The sequence below is a fragment of the Myotis brandtii genome, unplaced genomic scaffold (assembly GCF_000412655.1).
Source record: "Myotis brandtii unplaced genomic scaffold, ASM41265v1 scaffold525, whole genome shotgun sequence".
In the NCBI taxonomy this organism is placed as follows: Eukaryota; Metazoa; Chordata; class Mammalia; order Chiroptera; family Vespertilionidae; genus Myotis; species Myotis brandtii.
This window is the reverse complement of record NW_005369915.1, coordinates 2,348,010-2,361,852: the sequence shown is the minus strand read 5'-3', so window position 1 is coordinate 2,361,852 and position 13,843 is coordinate 2,348,010. Positions and strand designations below refer to the sequence as shown.

The 13,843-nt window shown below is 47.9% G+C and overlaps 1 protein-coding gene across 2 annotated transcripts in view; it reads right to left on the bottom strand.

Annotated features, from left to right (window-relative positions):
- Positions 1 to 13,843, bottom strand: part of SEL1L3 (sel-1 suppressor of lin-12-like 3 (C. elegans)) — a 92,818-nt gene that overhangs the window by 34,456 nt on the left and 44,519 nt on the right. For both annotated transcript variants that reach the window (XM_014548901.1, XM_014548902.1), the window contains exons 11-13: positions 7,651 to 7,770; positions 5,772 to 5,912; positions 2,051 to 2,113 (exon numbers count right to left, since the gene is read on the bottom strand). In XM_014548901.1, coding sequence (XP_014404387.1) covers positions 2,051 to 2,113; positions 5,772 to 5,912; positions 7,651 to 7,770 — 324 coding nt within the window. The remainder of the gene's footprint in view (positions 1 to 2,050; positions 2,114 to 5,771; positions 5,913 to 7,650; positions 7,771 to 13,843) is intronic.

Below are 13,843 nucleotides of genomic sequence, written 5' to 3'. Positions count from 1 at the left end.
ATGAACCAAAGCCACCCTCGGGATGCAGATGCTCAACAAAATGGAACCCAGACCTGACACCCTGAGGATCCAGAGGTGGTTCAGGTTGGCAGGTCCCTGGACAGCTGATGCTCGGGAAAGAGTCAGTGTCGTGGATCCACTCATTTCTTCTTGAGCCTCGCACAGTCCCAGGGGCAAGGCAGACTCCCGATGGGCCTCGCAGAACTCGTGCATTTCAATGATGTCATAGACCAGGCCGTAGTATAAAGAGGCAGGAGCCAGCTCTGGACAGACCCACAGACGGGCACACCCACACGGCTTTGCAGTGTTTTCCTCCAGAGGCCATGGGCTCATTCACAGGTACCTGCCATCACCCCAATGCCCGCAGGACTCCTTTAGGAATTGTAATTGGACCCAATGCAGGAGCCCCGCAAGAAATCTTGTTTTATTTTATTTTTTAAAATATTCTTATTGATTTCAGAGAAGAAAGGAGAAGGAAAGAGAACTGGAAACATCAATGATGAGAGAGAATCATTGATCAGCTGCCTCCTGCACGCCCCCTACTGGGGATCAAGCCTGCAACCTGGGCATGTGCCCTTGATCGGAATCGAACCTGGGACCCATCAGTGCACAGGCCGACGCTCGCTCTACACAGGTAGTGCTTGTTTTATTTCTTACTCATCCCTTGTTCCGGACATTTACTGCTTGGTCAATAGGTCTGCCTCCAAGTGACTTTTGGCTAATTCCAAAAAACCAAACTAGGTGCAACCTGCACTACAGTGTCTGACGCAGAGTAGGGGCTGAGTAACTCCCGGCAGAGGGAATGAGTGAGACTCACTCAACATTTTTGAAGGATGTGACTACTCCAGGCCATAAAATGGCAATTCCCTCAATGCTCATCTCAGTCCGGCTAAAATACACCCAAAATAGAGCACATCAGATACCAGTGCTCCGCCAGAATGGCCACAGAGATGCAAATTTCACACCTGCCAGGAAAGCCCCTACTACCCCACTTTAGGGCGCTCTGAAACTGGTGCCTCCCGTGACCAGCGCTGGGGGCAGGAGCTGCTGTGCACTCCGGGGGGTTCCCTGCTCCTGTGCTGGGGTCAGGAGCTGCTGTGCACTCTGGGGGATTTCCTGCTCCTGGGTCCTATACCCTCTTGCCACCACACAGGTGGAGGAGAGCCTCGTGGCTCGCTCACTCCATGCCCTCACTTCCAGGGCTACAGAAACACAGAAACTCGGAGCTCCCTACAGAAAGGAAGTGAGGAAGAGCAGCCTGGTTCCTGCAGGAGTCTTTGTGAGAGGCCAACATGAGCGGCCTCGGGGAGAGAGAGACAGTCAAGAGCCAGAAGGGCTATCAAGGGCCTGGTAAGGTTGTGGTTTCTACAAGTCCATTTATTTGCAAATCTATATGCATGTGCATGAGTATACATGTGTGGGTGGGCACACATCGGGCATATGTTTCCATGCAGGGAAATGTATGCACGTGTGTGTGTGTGTATGTGTGTGTGTGTGTGTGTGTGTGTGTGTGTGTCCCCTCAACAAGGGACATCCTAACCCCCATTCTGTAGTTCTATATCGCAAGTAGCTGGCTTGGTGACAACATTGAAGAGTAAATAGTGACAAAAGCAAAATAATTCCTAAACCCAGCACTACCCTTGATAAACAGCCTCGTTATTCAAGCAAGTGGGCATTGGCCATGACAGGGTTAACCTTCAGGGAATTAGGCTTTTGGTTTTCCTAATTCAATGGCATTTATATCCATTCACTTTCAAGGAGCCCCTGCTGCTTGTTATGGGCAGCCTTGATTATAATTTTAGCCTTCAAACAAAATCGGCCTGAATTCTATTGACTGCAGGTGAATTCCGCTTTTGAATTCGCCGTCCCCATTGTAGCGGGTTTCTGTATGTGTGTAGCTCAAAAATGACTAATGTTACAATGCTCGCGAGCCCTCCCTCCCCACCCCATTTCTACCTTGGGGCTTTGTCGGGAGATGCTGGCCATTTCCTCTCCCCAGTGGGTGTGTGTGGGGCGAATGTTTTCCTCTGACAATATGCAAAAGTGTTACCTTGGAAGCTGCTTTCTTCATCAGCTCCAAGGCGAGCCGTCTGTTCTTTTTCACTCCTTGACCCTAAACAATGATAAACAGCAAAGATTACTAAGAAAAGAAACTCAGCGTGCACTCAAAAAATATCACACAGATACGTTGGTGTTTGATACAAAATACTTAAAAAAAAATAAAACCCAAGCCTTCTGAATTATAAATCCCATCTTAAAGGTTTCTATAAGCAGTGCTGTACATCATCATCATCATCATCTTGCTCATATCTGTGGAGTTCTATAAGCAGTGCTGTACATCATCATCATCATCATCATCATCATCATCTTGCTCATATCTGTGGAACAGAGGCAACAAACCTCAGCCTCCCAGCTCAGCATCCATACAAAAGCCCCCATTTATCATCGAGTGACAGGCATGCCCGTCAACCCACAGGTGCTGTTGGGAGAGGCCGGGAATGAGGTTGAATGAGTGTGGTCATCCTGGATGTGTTTCTCTGGGGATCACCTAGTTTGCAGCCAGACAAAGCACTTGATGTGTGTCCAACAGGAAAGAGTTATTAGGCTGCCATCTGCAGCCCCCGAGGTCCTCACCAGAGTCCCCAGGGTGGGACATCTGGCTTCAGAACCAGCTTGAGAACTTCTCTGAAGGAGTAAGGACCCTTGGAATTGGCTGTGTCAGACACTGACAGAAACGAACAAGGTTCCTCCAGTAAAATCAAGTTTTCCCAGCAGAGGTGTTTTGTACACCATAGAGAGAAACAGCTTTGAAGTTCTTATTACAAGAGAGGACCTCCGTGGGACTGTGCTGAGCTGTCTGCAGGACCATGTGGGGAAATGGTGGGTCTGAGAATGAGACAGGGGGGCAGGGGGTTCCCTTAGGTCTCTCTTGACATGGCTCTGACAAGGAGGATGGCAGGCAAAGAGAGCAAACTCACTCAGAGTCTGTTATGGACCCCCCCCCCCCCGGCACATGCCCCTCAGAGTGGTTGATGGGGTCACAGGTAATATGAGGTGAGCAGGCTTTGCAATGAATCCCACTTTTAACTCTAATTAAACACTTAGCTCTATAGTAAAGGAGACAGCACTAGTAAACATTCCTGTGTTAATTAACGAGGGTCAAGCACTGTCCCATCATCTTTAACCCTCACAGCAACCCCGCCAAGGTGCGGCTGTCATTCTCATCTGAGAGACCTGCCCAGAGTCACACAGCGAGTGAGACGTAGAGGCAGGATTCGAACCCAGGCCAGCGGGCCCCAGAGCCCAAGCTTAGAACCCCACACAGCATTTCCCCTGTACGTTTCAGTTCTGTGCTGAGAAAGTATAACGGTTCATAACCTCCTCACAGGACACAGAAAACACGCTGACTATGCCTGTCTCTGTATTTCTCAGGACCCAAAATAAAACTGTGACTCCAGCTGCAGGTTAAATTATACACACCACGTTTCTATTAGACTTGAACTTACCTATTTAGTAAAACCGATGAGCTGAAGCAAAGTGGAGGATGAAAATATTTTTCAGAAGTGCACCATTGCTTCATTTAATTAAAGAGGGAGAGGAGGGGGAAGGGGACATGAGGCTACTTGGAATAACTGGAGATGCCAATGGCACAACCTTTTTTGACTTTTGGGAAAGCACCAGAATCACAGAATGTGGAAGCCAAAGTTGATCTTTTCCATCTTCTTTATTTTGAAGAAATAAAACTGGGGCTCAGAGAGGCTGACTTATCCGAAAACCCACGGTTACATCTGCAACTAGAACCCAGGTACTCTGACTTCTAGGTCCTGGATTTCCCAGTATATTTGTTACTTAATCAGAACTGGAATAATGTCGTGCACAATGACTACTTATTATACTAGAATCTGAGTAGTATTAGAAGGAGCTAAGTGAGAGAACTGTAAAGTCCTGGTACATAGTAAGTGCCCAATAATATTCACCGAATGAATTCATTGAGGACAGTTATGCAGTGAAAGTCAAAGCGCCATCTTCCCGTGGATGCAAAGTGGGATGGACTTGGCTGTCGTGGGCAAACCACAGCCACCAGCGTGGCGCCGTCCTCGACTACAATCAGCCAGACACCCACACAATACAATGAGCCAAGTGCACGTTACTGCACTTCCCATTTGGAAAGCCCATTTTCTGTATGGGGATTTTTGTATGGAATACACTTAAAGAGACCTTCTGGCCAGGGTTAAAAATCTTCCTTTAATTGCTGATCAAGGGCTTCCCTCATCCCACTTAGGAATAACTCAGTTAAAATGCAGGAAAATCAAAAAAGCTTTAAGGGTTGGGAAATTAGACCCGGGAGAAACATTGTCACCTGCAGAGTAATTTATTTATGTGTCTGCTTCTCTCTATAGATCGTGAGTTCCTGGTGGGCAGAAGTAAGGTCTGAATCGTGTACTCTGGGCAGTGGCCAGCCCCAACTCTGCTGGACAAGTGCCTCTCCTCTGTGCCGGTCTCTCCTGCCTTCCCCATCCGTGCATGAGCCCCCGGAGGTCAGGAACGTGGCTCATGCATCCATATGTCCCTCCATCCAGCCCAGAGCCTGGCATTTTGTCAGCCCTGAATGAGTGTTTATTGAACAAATACATGAATGTATTGGCATATGGCTAAGAGTCAAACCATTTCTATGTTGATCTGACAACTGGAAAGAGAAAGTCCAGGCTATAAATTTGGAAACCATAACAACCAATAGGTTTTAAAGCTTTGGAAGGTTAGACACATAGAAAAGTCCTGGTTGTTAATCAGCGAGTGGCCACAGCTGTGGTTCTGGAGGTGGGCCTGGCCGCATGAATCCACGCCTTTGTGTGAAGACACTTACTATCTGGGGGGGCAGCTGCTTCCTTTGGGCATGGACACAGGGTCTAAGGTTTTCCTTACAGGAGCCAACAGCTTTTCACGTTTCCCAGATGGGTGAACTGATGTCTCTGTGTTTGGGGGGAGATTGCCTGGGTCCCAGTCCTAGGTTTGAAATGTAGCAGTTGTGTGACCTTGAGTGGGTGAGTTACAAAGACTTCCTGTGCCCCTGTTACCATATACATAAGCTGCAATAATAATACACCACAGTGCCTACCTTGCAAGGTTGCTGTGGGGATTAAATGCGTTCATACATGTAAATCAGGTAATAAATGCTCCATCACTGTGAACTATTATTGTTTTGTATAAAACACACAGTGCTTTATGGTTCTCAAGGCCCATTCATCATAGTATTTAATTCACTGTTGTCCCATGAGATCAGGTAATTCTAAGGACACAGGAGAAGAGGGACTTGAACTCCATCCTGTGTCCTGGGCTAACGCTTGGCCCACTTGTCCCCCTCTTCTCCTATGGCTTAAAACCAAGATCTTCGTTTGATCAACAGGGCTGCTGGGAGGCAGCCCAAACACACACTTTATGCTGTAATTTAATGACGATGCTGCCTGCTGGCAAAATTGCAGCTCCTTGGGGGCTGGCGGCCACATTCCAATCCATAAAACATGGGGTGTCTCCTCCAGAATGCCACAGCTCTGGCAAAAGCAAAGAGAATCCAGGTGCCAAACATAAGACTAATGACTAAAAATGAGACCAGGGTACGGCCCTTCCAGCAAATACCCCTCTCCATTAGGAGTGGCAGATGCATACACTAAGTGTCTTCAGTTCTGGACTCCATCTGACGCATGCCTACAGGCAATGGCTCCGGACGTCTGATGAGAATGGCACAACTTCAGCACAAAATGAGTGATGCTTACCTTGAATAACACAATGGCGTAGTCATATATTAACGCGGGGTCCTCGGTCTCCAGGGCACCCCTGGCGTACCACTCGATCGCCGCTTCAGGATTCTTGGCCACACCTTGCTGCCCCCAGAACAACATCTGGGCCAAGCGTTGCTGCAAGACAATTTAGAATAATGACTTTCCTGTGTGATGCTCAACGTAAGGTTTTGAAAGGTGGGAGGTCAAAGCTGACTTGGAATGTTTTCCTACTGAGAACCAAGAACGAGGTAGACACCTGCTATCTTCCAACAGGGGTGAGGGTGTGGGGGGTGGGAGAGCCCGAAAGGTGGACTTGTGTCAATGCAAATCCTTGACACAAGTTGAAAATGCTGCATCTGAGTGTGTGTGCGTGCTTGTGTGTACGTCCATGTGCATGAATGAATCAACGGCACCCAGGGCCAAAACTGGCTGAAGACAAGCACATTGTCTCCTCTCCTCCAGAGCCCCCTTCTAGAGGTACTGTCCACCCTCTTGGCCCAGTGAACAGCATAGAGGCCTCTGTACATCCCTATCAGTTAGGGTGTCTTTCTATGGCATGTATCTCCTCCTAGCCCAGAATTTGTCCCCAAGGCTGGCTTCACAATTATACTCAAGACTGGGAGCCCTCTGGGGGGTAGAAACCCCAAGATGTGATCTGTCTGCCCTTGTCCCCTCAGCTTCCACCCATCAGAGCTCATAGGAACCACTCAACAAAGTGAACGAAGGAAGGAAGAAGTGTCCATTGCTGGGAAAGTTCACGCAGGCTCTAAAGCACCCAGAAGTGGCCCTAGCATGGGCCTTTCCAGAACTATGCACTGGAACTCCTTCCTGCACTAGAAAGTGTGCAGGCTAGGGACAGACGCCCGTGAATGGAGCCAGTGGCAACGTCTGTTAACATTCTGGCCCCATGTGGGCCCCTGACTGTCTTGCCTTCTTTCTGCTTCTTTTCTCATCTCCTTCTTTTCCCTTCCCCTCCCCCACCCTCTCTCTGCCAAATACAACTTCCAGTGAAGTTTCTCCTGAAAGGCTAGGAGGACTTCTACAGAGGGTGGGAGACCCGTTACTAGAGTGTCTGAAATGTGTGCCTGTCGATGTGTTTATTCTCTGCTGTTTCCTTTCTCTTTCCGTTTCTGGTCTTCTGGCCTAGCAGACCCAGAGGCTGTTCTCGACACTGTGCTCACCAGGAGCATGAAGCCAAAGCTAAATCTTTTCGGAAGGAGGCCCCGCCCTCCCAGGGCAATCAGCCTTAGCCGGCTCCCATCCGGGGCTCAGCTTCATAGTGAAATCAAGGCAAAAAGGCAGGTAGGGGATGTTCTCCAGCCCCCCTGCCCTTCCTAGTACCTCTTAAAAGTCCATCCAGAGACAAGACATGTTCAAGAGACAGGGTCAATCTTTTTGGCACATGGTTTTCTATTATTCTAGCTGAGTTCATGGCCTTCCTGATGCCCATCTAATCTCTCCTGCACCCCAAGGTGCTTCTTTTTGTTTCTGTCTCATGCATTGAAGTGTCCACTGGTGGTCTTAGGACTGGTCATAAACACGGTGGCGCTGTCACTTTCTGTGTTCAGAGCAGGATTACACGACAGGCCTCTTGGAGTCAAGAGTGACCAAGTGACTTGCTTTGGCCAGTGAAATGTGAGGAGTGACTTGTGCCACTTTCTGAGAAGAGGCGTCAAGAGCCAGCCTGTGCTGTTAGCTTGAGTTCCTTGGAGCTGTGAGAGCACAGCCCATACCAACGCCCATTGGACAGGTAGTGTGAGGATGGAATAAACCAGCATTGTTTTAAGCCACTGCGGTTTGGGGTATTTTGTTACCATGGCATAGCCTGGTCTGTCACCATGGAGAATTTCAGGACAGTGGGCCACATCCTTACCTGAGCCGCCGCGTTGCCTCGGATAGCTTCGTGCTTCAACCACATAAAGACGTCCCCATCTTCTTTGGTTTGTACCTTGAGTATTTCATCATCTTTTAGTCTAATTGTTTCAACGTATGCCTAAAAAGGGAGAAAGGAAGGATGGGAGGCCAGGAGGGAGGGAGAGAAGAAGGAAAGGAAGAAAAGGAGACAGGAAACTAAATGATATGGGCACGCAAAAGATGGGACGTTATTCTTAAACCAGGCATTGCTCAAGGAAAACTCTATGAATAATTGATATGTGAGGGTTGTCCACTCTTATATGTCATCAGATCAAGTTCTTTCTAAACAAATGCATCACAGCCAATGTATCTAAACGAGGAGTTTTGTTCCTGTGGAAGCTTTTGCCTTGGGAGGACACAATTTATTCCACTTCCACTTCTGGTGCTTAAGCGTGTTCAGAAGTCTGCTCTTGTGCCTCCGATTTCAGAGCCAGATTCACGTAGCATCAAAAAAGGTAAATCAATATTTTCTAAGAATAACCTTATTTTTTTTATCCCAAAGTGTTATTATCCTGCATGACTAATCCTTTTTATTTAGCAGGCTCAGCTTCAGATATCTTTGGGCTATTTCCAAAAATTCAATCCACCTCGCAAAGAAGAGGGCAGGTTAGCTCAGGGATGCGCAGGAATGTGCTGGAGGCGCTGGAGACCAACCCGCAGGGAAAGTTCACAAAAGGTTTGAATTTGTGAACAGCCTCCCAGGTCTCTGATTCCTCTGAAGAAAATAAGATTCATTTTGAAGTCTAAATTTTGGCTGTTTATCAAAAAAACTGGTCCCGTTGTTTCACGGCTTCCCCTTAGGCGTAATGAATCTATCAGCAGTGCCGTGAGGAGTCCTGAGGAGGGCTTCCCAGGCCAGCACAGCCACGGGCAAAGGGTGGGAAAATTGGATCTGGGCGAGCTTGGGAAGGAAGCCTCAGAGAACAAGGAGATGATTTCCCTTCTGGCCTCTCTGTTGGTTAGTTTTAAAAAGTACTTATGCCCTAGCTGGTTTGGCTCAGTAGATAGAGCATGGGCCCAAGGACTGAAGAGTCCCAGGTTTGATTCCGGTCCAGGGCACGTACCTCGGTTGCAGGCTCCATCCCTGGCCCTTGCCGGGGTATGTGTGGGAGGCAGCCGATCAATATGTCTGATTCACATTGATGTTTCTCTCCTCTGTCTCTCCCCCTCCTTTCCACTCTCTCTAAAAATCAATGGAAAAATATCCTCGGGTGACGATTAACAAAAAAGCAAAAACAAATAAAAAGTACTTAGATTCACAAACTTGCCTACAACCCTATTCCTGAGAAGGTCTTTCAGCTGCCTTCTCCACTGTCACCATGTGGAGTCAGAGGTCCCTCAGGCACTGGGGCTCTGAGACTCCGGGACAGTGCGAGGACTCAGAACCCAGCAGGTATTAATTCCTGCCAAATGTCTAACTCGGGAGGCCACCAAGCAAAGAGCAACAGTGAGAATAATGATGCTCACGACCTCTTGTTGAAACCAACTGTGTGCTGGATGTTTAACAACTGTTTTTTGTTTTTTTTTTCATTTAGTCCTCACAACAGAGCTGTGACCCAAATAACACTGTCCTTAATTTATACACAAAGCAAAAAACCGAGGGGGCAGAAGGTGAACCCAAGGTCACATTGTAGAGCTGGCCCTGGAAGCCATGTTGGCTTGAGTCTGAAGGCAGGGCTCTGATCAGCTCCCTCACAAAGTCCTCTAGTGAGAAGGTCCTGGAATCCTGCCTGGGCATGAGCCACTTTCTTGTGTTAACTCTCTTCCAACTGTCTGGCCAATGAGCGGGTGCTTCAGCTCAAACTCCAGGGACACAATCATCTGCAACAAGCCTATAACCTCCTGAAACTTGGGCAGCTCAAATAATGGAATTCTCACCTAGAAGTGTTTTGGCCGACTAGAGAATTTGGATTTTGAGTTGTTTTTCTTCTCCTCCTTAACTTGTTCAAAGAGAGAGAGAAAGAGAAAGGAGAGGAGGGGGGAAGGAGAGAGAAAGGAGAAAATGAGGCAGGGATATAAAGATGGGAGAGAAGGAAAGGAAGGGAAGAAAAAAGGAAGAGAGGAAAAGAGGGGGAGGGAAACAGTGGGGGACAGGGGAGAGGGAGGGAGAAAGAGACAGAGAAAAGAGGATGGAAGGAAAACCCCCCAACTTTGCAGCTGGGTGCGAAGGCCCTCAGCATCGCTCCTTCCCATCACCTACATTCTCTGGGGGCGTGAAATGTGAGGGTGCAGTCAGGACTCTGGGGAACTCAGTGCAGGGCCGTTTCAGGGCTTCTACTTAAACCAGCGACCTCCACTAACCTCCTCTGGGGCCTGTGGGAGCCCCCATTGTGCACCTGCCTGCAGATGTGTGTGTGTGTGTGTGTGTGTGTGTGTGTGTGTGTGAGTGTGTGTGTGTGTTAAAATCAGCTATCATGGCTGGCTGACTCCTAATAGGGGTGTGTGTGTTCTTTGTTGAAATGTAACATTTTGGGACTTTAAAGTAAGAACAAGGGAATATTGTCAGTAACTATGGAGAGACAAGAAAGCAAGTACCCAAAATTCCCCAAACAGGGGGTGCCGCATACTAACAGTGTTGAACGCAAGAGAGGCAGAGTTGACAGCCACTGCTCTGGGTACTGGCCGTCAACAAACACTGGTCACATCACAAAGCACCAGAGTTAACAAGAAATTACAGTCCCTTTGTGTTCATCACTGGACCGGACACTCTGCACCCCCAGCCTGTCCATCATCCGATCAGTAAACCCTGAGCGCCAACTACATGTCAAGCACAGTGCTGGGCACTGGGGCCACTGATGTGGGTAGACCAGGTGCCTGTCTTGGAGCTCACAGTCTGCTGGGGAAGCTCGGTCTATGACCACGTACCCAACACTCACCATAAGAGCAATGGCAGGGAGGTGCCTGGTTCCAAGGCCCCATAGCAAAGGGAAGGTCAGGAGGAGGAGGTGAAGTTTGACCCTTGTGTTCAAGTAGGAGGGGAGTCAGCAGGTGGGAAAAGGCTGGTGAGCATGGAGAAAGGACCCCAAGCAGAGGAGACCCAGCAAGGCCAGGAAGTGTGGCCAAAAGCTTAGTTTCTCCTGGGTGGGCAGACCGGGTGGGGATGACTGAGAGCTGAGGCTGGGGCAGCAGAGAGAAATCAGGGCAAGGAGTGTCTCCTATGCCACGTGACGAGCTGGACCTTGTGCTCTGGGTCAGTACCTCTCAACACTGGCTGCACATTAGGGTCATCTGAGGAGCTTTTACACATCCATATCCATATATATATGCATATTATACGTCTGGGCCCCTCTCACTTCTATAAGATTATGGGATGGAGCCTGTGTAGATGTGTTCTTTAAGCCATCAAGTAATTGTGATGCATAGCCAGGTTTCGAACCTCCACTGTCGACAGCCCACTATGGCCTCCGTAAGAATGAGAAGAGCATGGGAAGGGACAAGACTGATGACAGCTGGGAGGTATATTAGTTTGCTAGGGCTACCATGACAAAATACCCCAGGCTGGGTGCTTCAATTTATTTCCTCAGTTCTGGAGGCCAGAAGTCCGAGATGTTAGCAGATTCGCTTTCTTCTGAGGCTTCTCTCCTTAGCGTGCAGATGGCCACCTTCTCACCAGGTCCTCACATGGTCATTCCTCTGTCTGTTTTGTCTGCGTCCTCATGGCCTTTTCTTGTAAGGACACCATCCTACTGGATTAGGGCCCACCTAACGACTCCACTGTGACTCAATTGCCTCTTTAAAGGTCCTATTTCCAAGTACAGTCACAGTCTGAGGTACTGGGGGCAAGGGCTTCTACGTATGAATTTGGGGAGAGGGCACATAATTCAGCCCGTTACAGGAGGCTGTCACAGCGGCTCAGAGGAGAGACGATGAAGGACAAATGTAGGCTGTGGCAGCAGGGATGGAAACGGGAAGAGACAGACTGGCATGAAAGCTGTTGTGGATTGTGATTGATCGGATGATGGGGCGGGGGGGATCAAAGACGACATCCCAGTCGCTAGCATGGGAAATGGTGCCACCGGTTACGGTGTTTGTGGGGAAACGAGGGCAGGAGATGCTGGGCTGCCTTTGTGATATGTGAGGATCACAGATGCGGGGCGTAAGAAATAGCTCAGATGGAGAGGAATGTGTGAGCATCATCAGCATGCGGAGGACTTGAAAGCAGGGGTGTGGGTGAGCTGAGACCCCTGCCCACTGGCAGGCACAGAGAGAGGAGGCTGTGGACCAAATGTGGCGGAAAAGCTAGTACTGAGAGACTGAGAGGAACTCATCTGTGATTAAGCCACAAAAACAAACAAAACCCAAGAGCATCTTCTTTCTCTGCAATCAGAAGCGGAGCCCCATGAAACCGTGAAGAAGTGACGTGAAGTGAGAGTCCTCATAAAGGAGATGAAGTGATGGGAACCGAGAGGTACATAAAAGAGACAATGAAACAAGAATCAAGAAAAGAATTTCTGACGGATCCTCGGCTTGTTAATTAGAGGTCTGGCCTCCCAGATCTCCTCCTCTGTTACGTGCTGCTGCCGAGCTAATAGATTTCTCGACAAAAGGACATTTACATCAACGTATGACACCTGCTTAGATTCTCAAGCAGCCATTAATTACACATTCTTAAGAAAATGAGCTATGATGCAACTCTTCTAACTGTGTAATTCGTATCTGGCATTCTTAATCAGACGACTTTTCAGCTGCAAGATGGATCATTTCTATTCATCTTCGCTGGTTCTGACCAATTAAACATTTTCTTTCATAATCATAACGTTTCATGTGTCAAATCTTCAAAAGAAGAGGATCTTGTTAGCAACATACCATTTCCCGTTGCTAATTTATGCTGAATTAGAATTCTTAAAAGTATATTATACATATAGGGCATCATAACCATATCCAGGCTTAGTAGAACGATGGCAATATTATTTCGTGGCTTGATTTTTGTATGAAATGTTTTTTCAGAAGAATTAAAAACAAAACTATCAATTAAATTAATTCCTGTCAAATGGCGGTCAAATTTTGCCCTTGGCTCATATGCACTGAGAGAATACATATGATGATGATAAGAATGTGTAAGTTTATTGCAAAGAAATCACTTTCTCAAGGAATTCGATGTCTACACCGACAGCCTTTTGGTGTTTTATAGCTTGACTCATGTTTAATGTGCACTGACGGCATGTATCTTCGAGTCATTTATTTCATAACTGTGTAGTGGTCACTGTGCATTTCTTTTCCGGAAACCATCCATTCCCAATCATCAAAGCACACGGTTTCTGCACTGTGGGTTTCTGAGGGCACAGTGAGGGGTCTGGTTCCCAATTAGCTGCTCAGCCTGATTCTACAACCCTGACCTAGCTAGGTCCATCCCCTTGGCTCACAGAGCATAAGCAGGGAAAATCAGGAGCTTCTGGCCTAGATCAAGGCCAAACCCGGCAAAGCAGCTTACATACTATCTCGGGCTGCATAAACCCAGGCACCCCTTTCATTTATATACTAGAGGCCCAACGCATGAAATTCGTGCAAGGGGCTTGGCCCATTGCAGCCCCGGCTGCCTCACGGCCCTTCCCATTGGTCGTTCTGGAAGGTCGTTCCGCCGTCCGGTCTAATTAGCATATTAGCTCTTTATTACATAGGATTGTCTTTGGCAGAGATGAGTAGTTGCAACAGAGACTATATAGGCAAAAGCTAAAATATTTACTATCTGTCCCTCTATGGAAAAACAATGCCTACTCCTGGTAAGACTACTCGTGCTTCCTCTCGACCATCTCAAGTGCTAGACTATCAAAACATCTTAAATCCTTTCTGGAGAAAGAGGATATATATATCTACACTAATAAAAGAGAAACATGGTAATTAGCGTACGACCGCTACCCTTTTCATTGGCTAATCAGTGAGTATATGCAAATTAACTGTCAGCCAAGATGGCGGCCGGCAGCCAGGCACTGAAGCGAGCACGAGGCTTGCTTGCTGCAGACTCCAACGTTCACCGCCTCACTTGCCGGCCTCTCATCTGCAAGTCTAAGCAACTATATACTATGTTGCAAATAAGAAGCTAAACAAAACCCCAGAAAAGGGCTTCCATTCAGCCGGGCTCGGACCGCAACATTGTATCTATGTTTTCAGCAGCGAGGCCTCAGAGCTAAAGCTGGCCCAGAATAAAAAAAAAA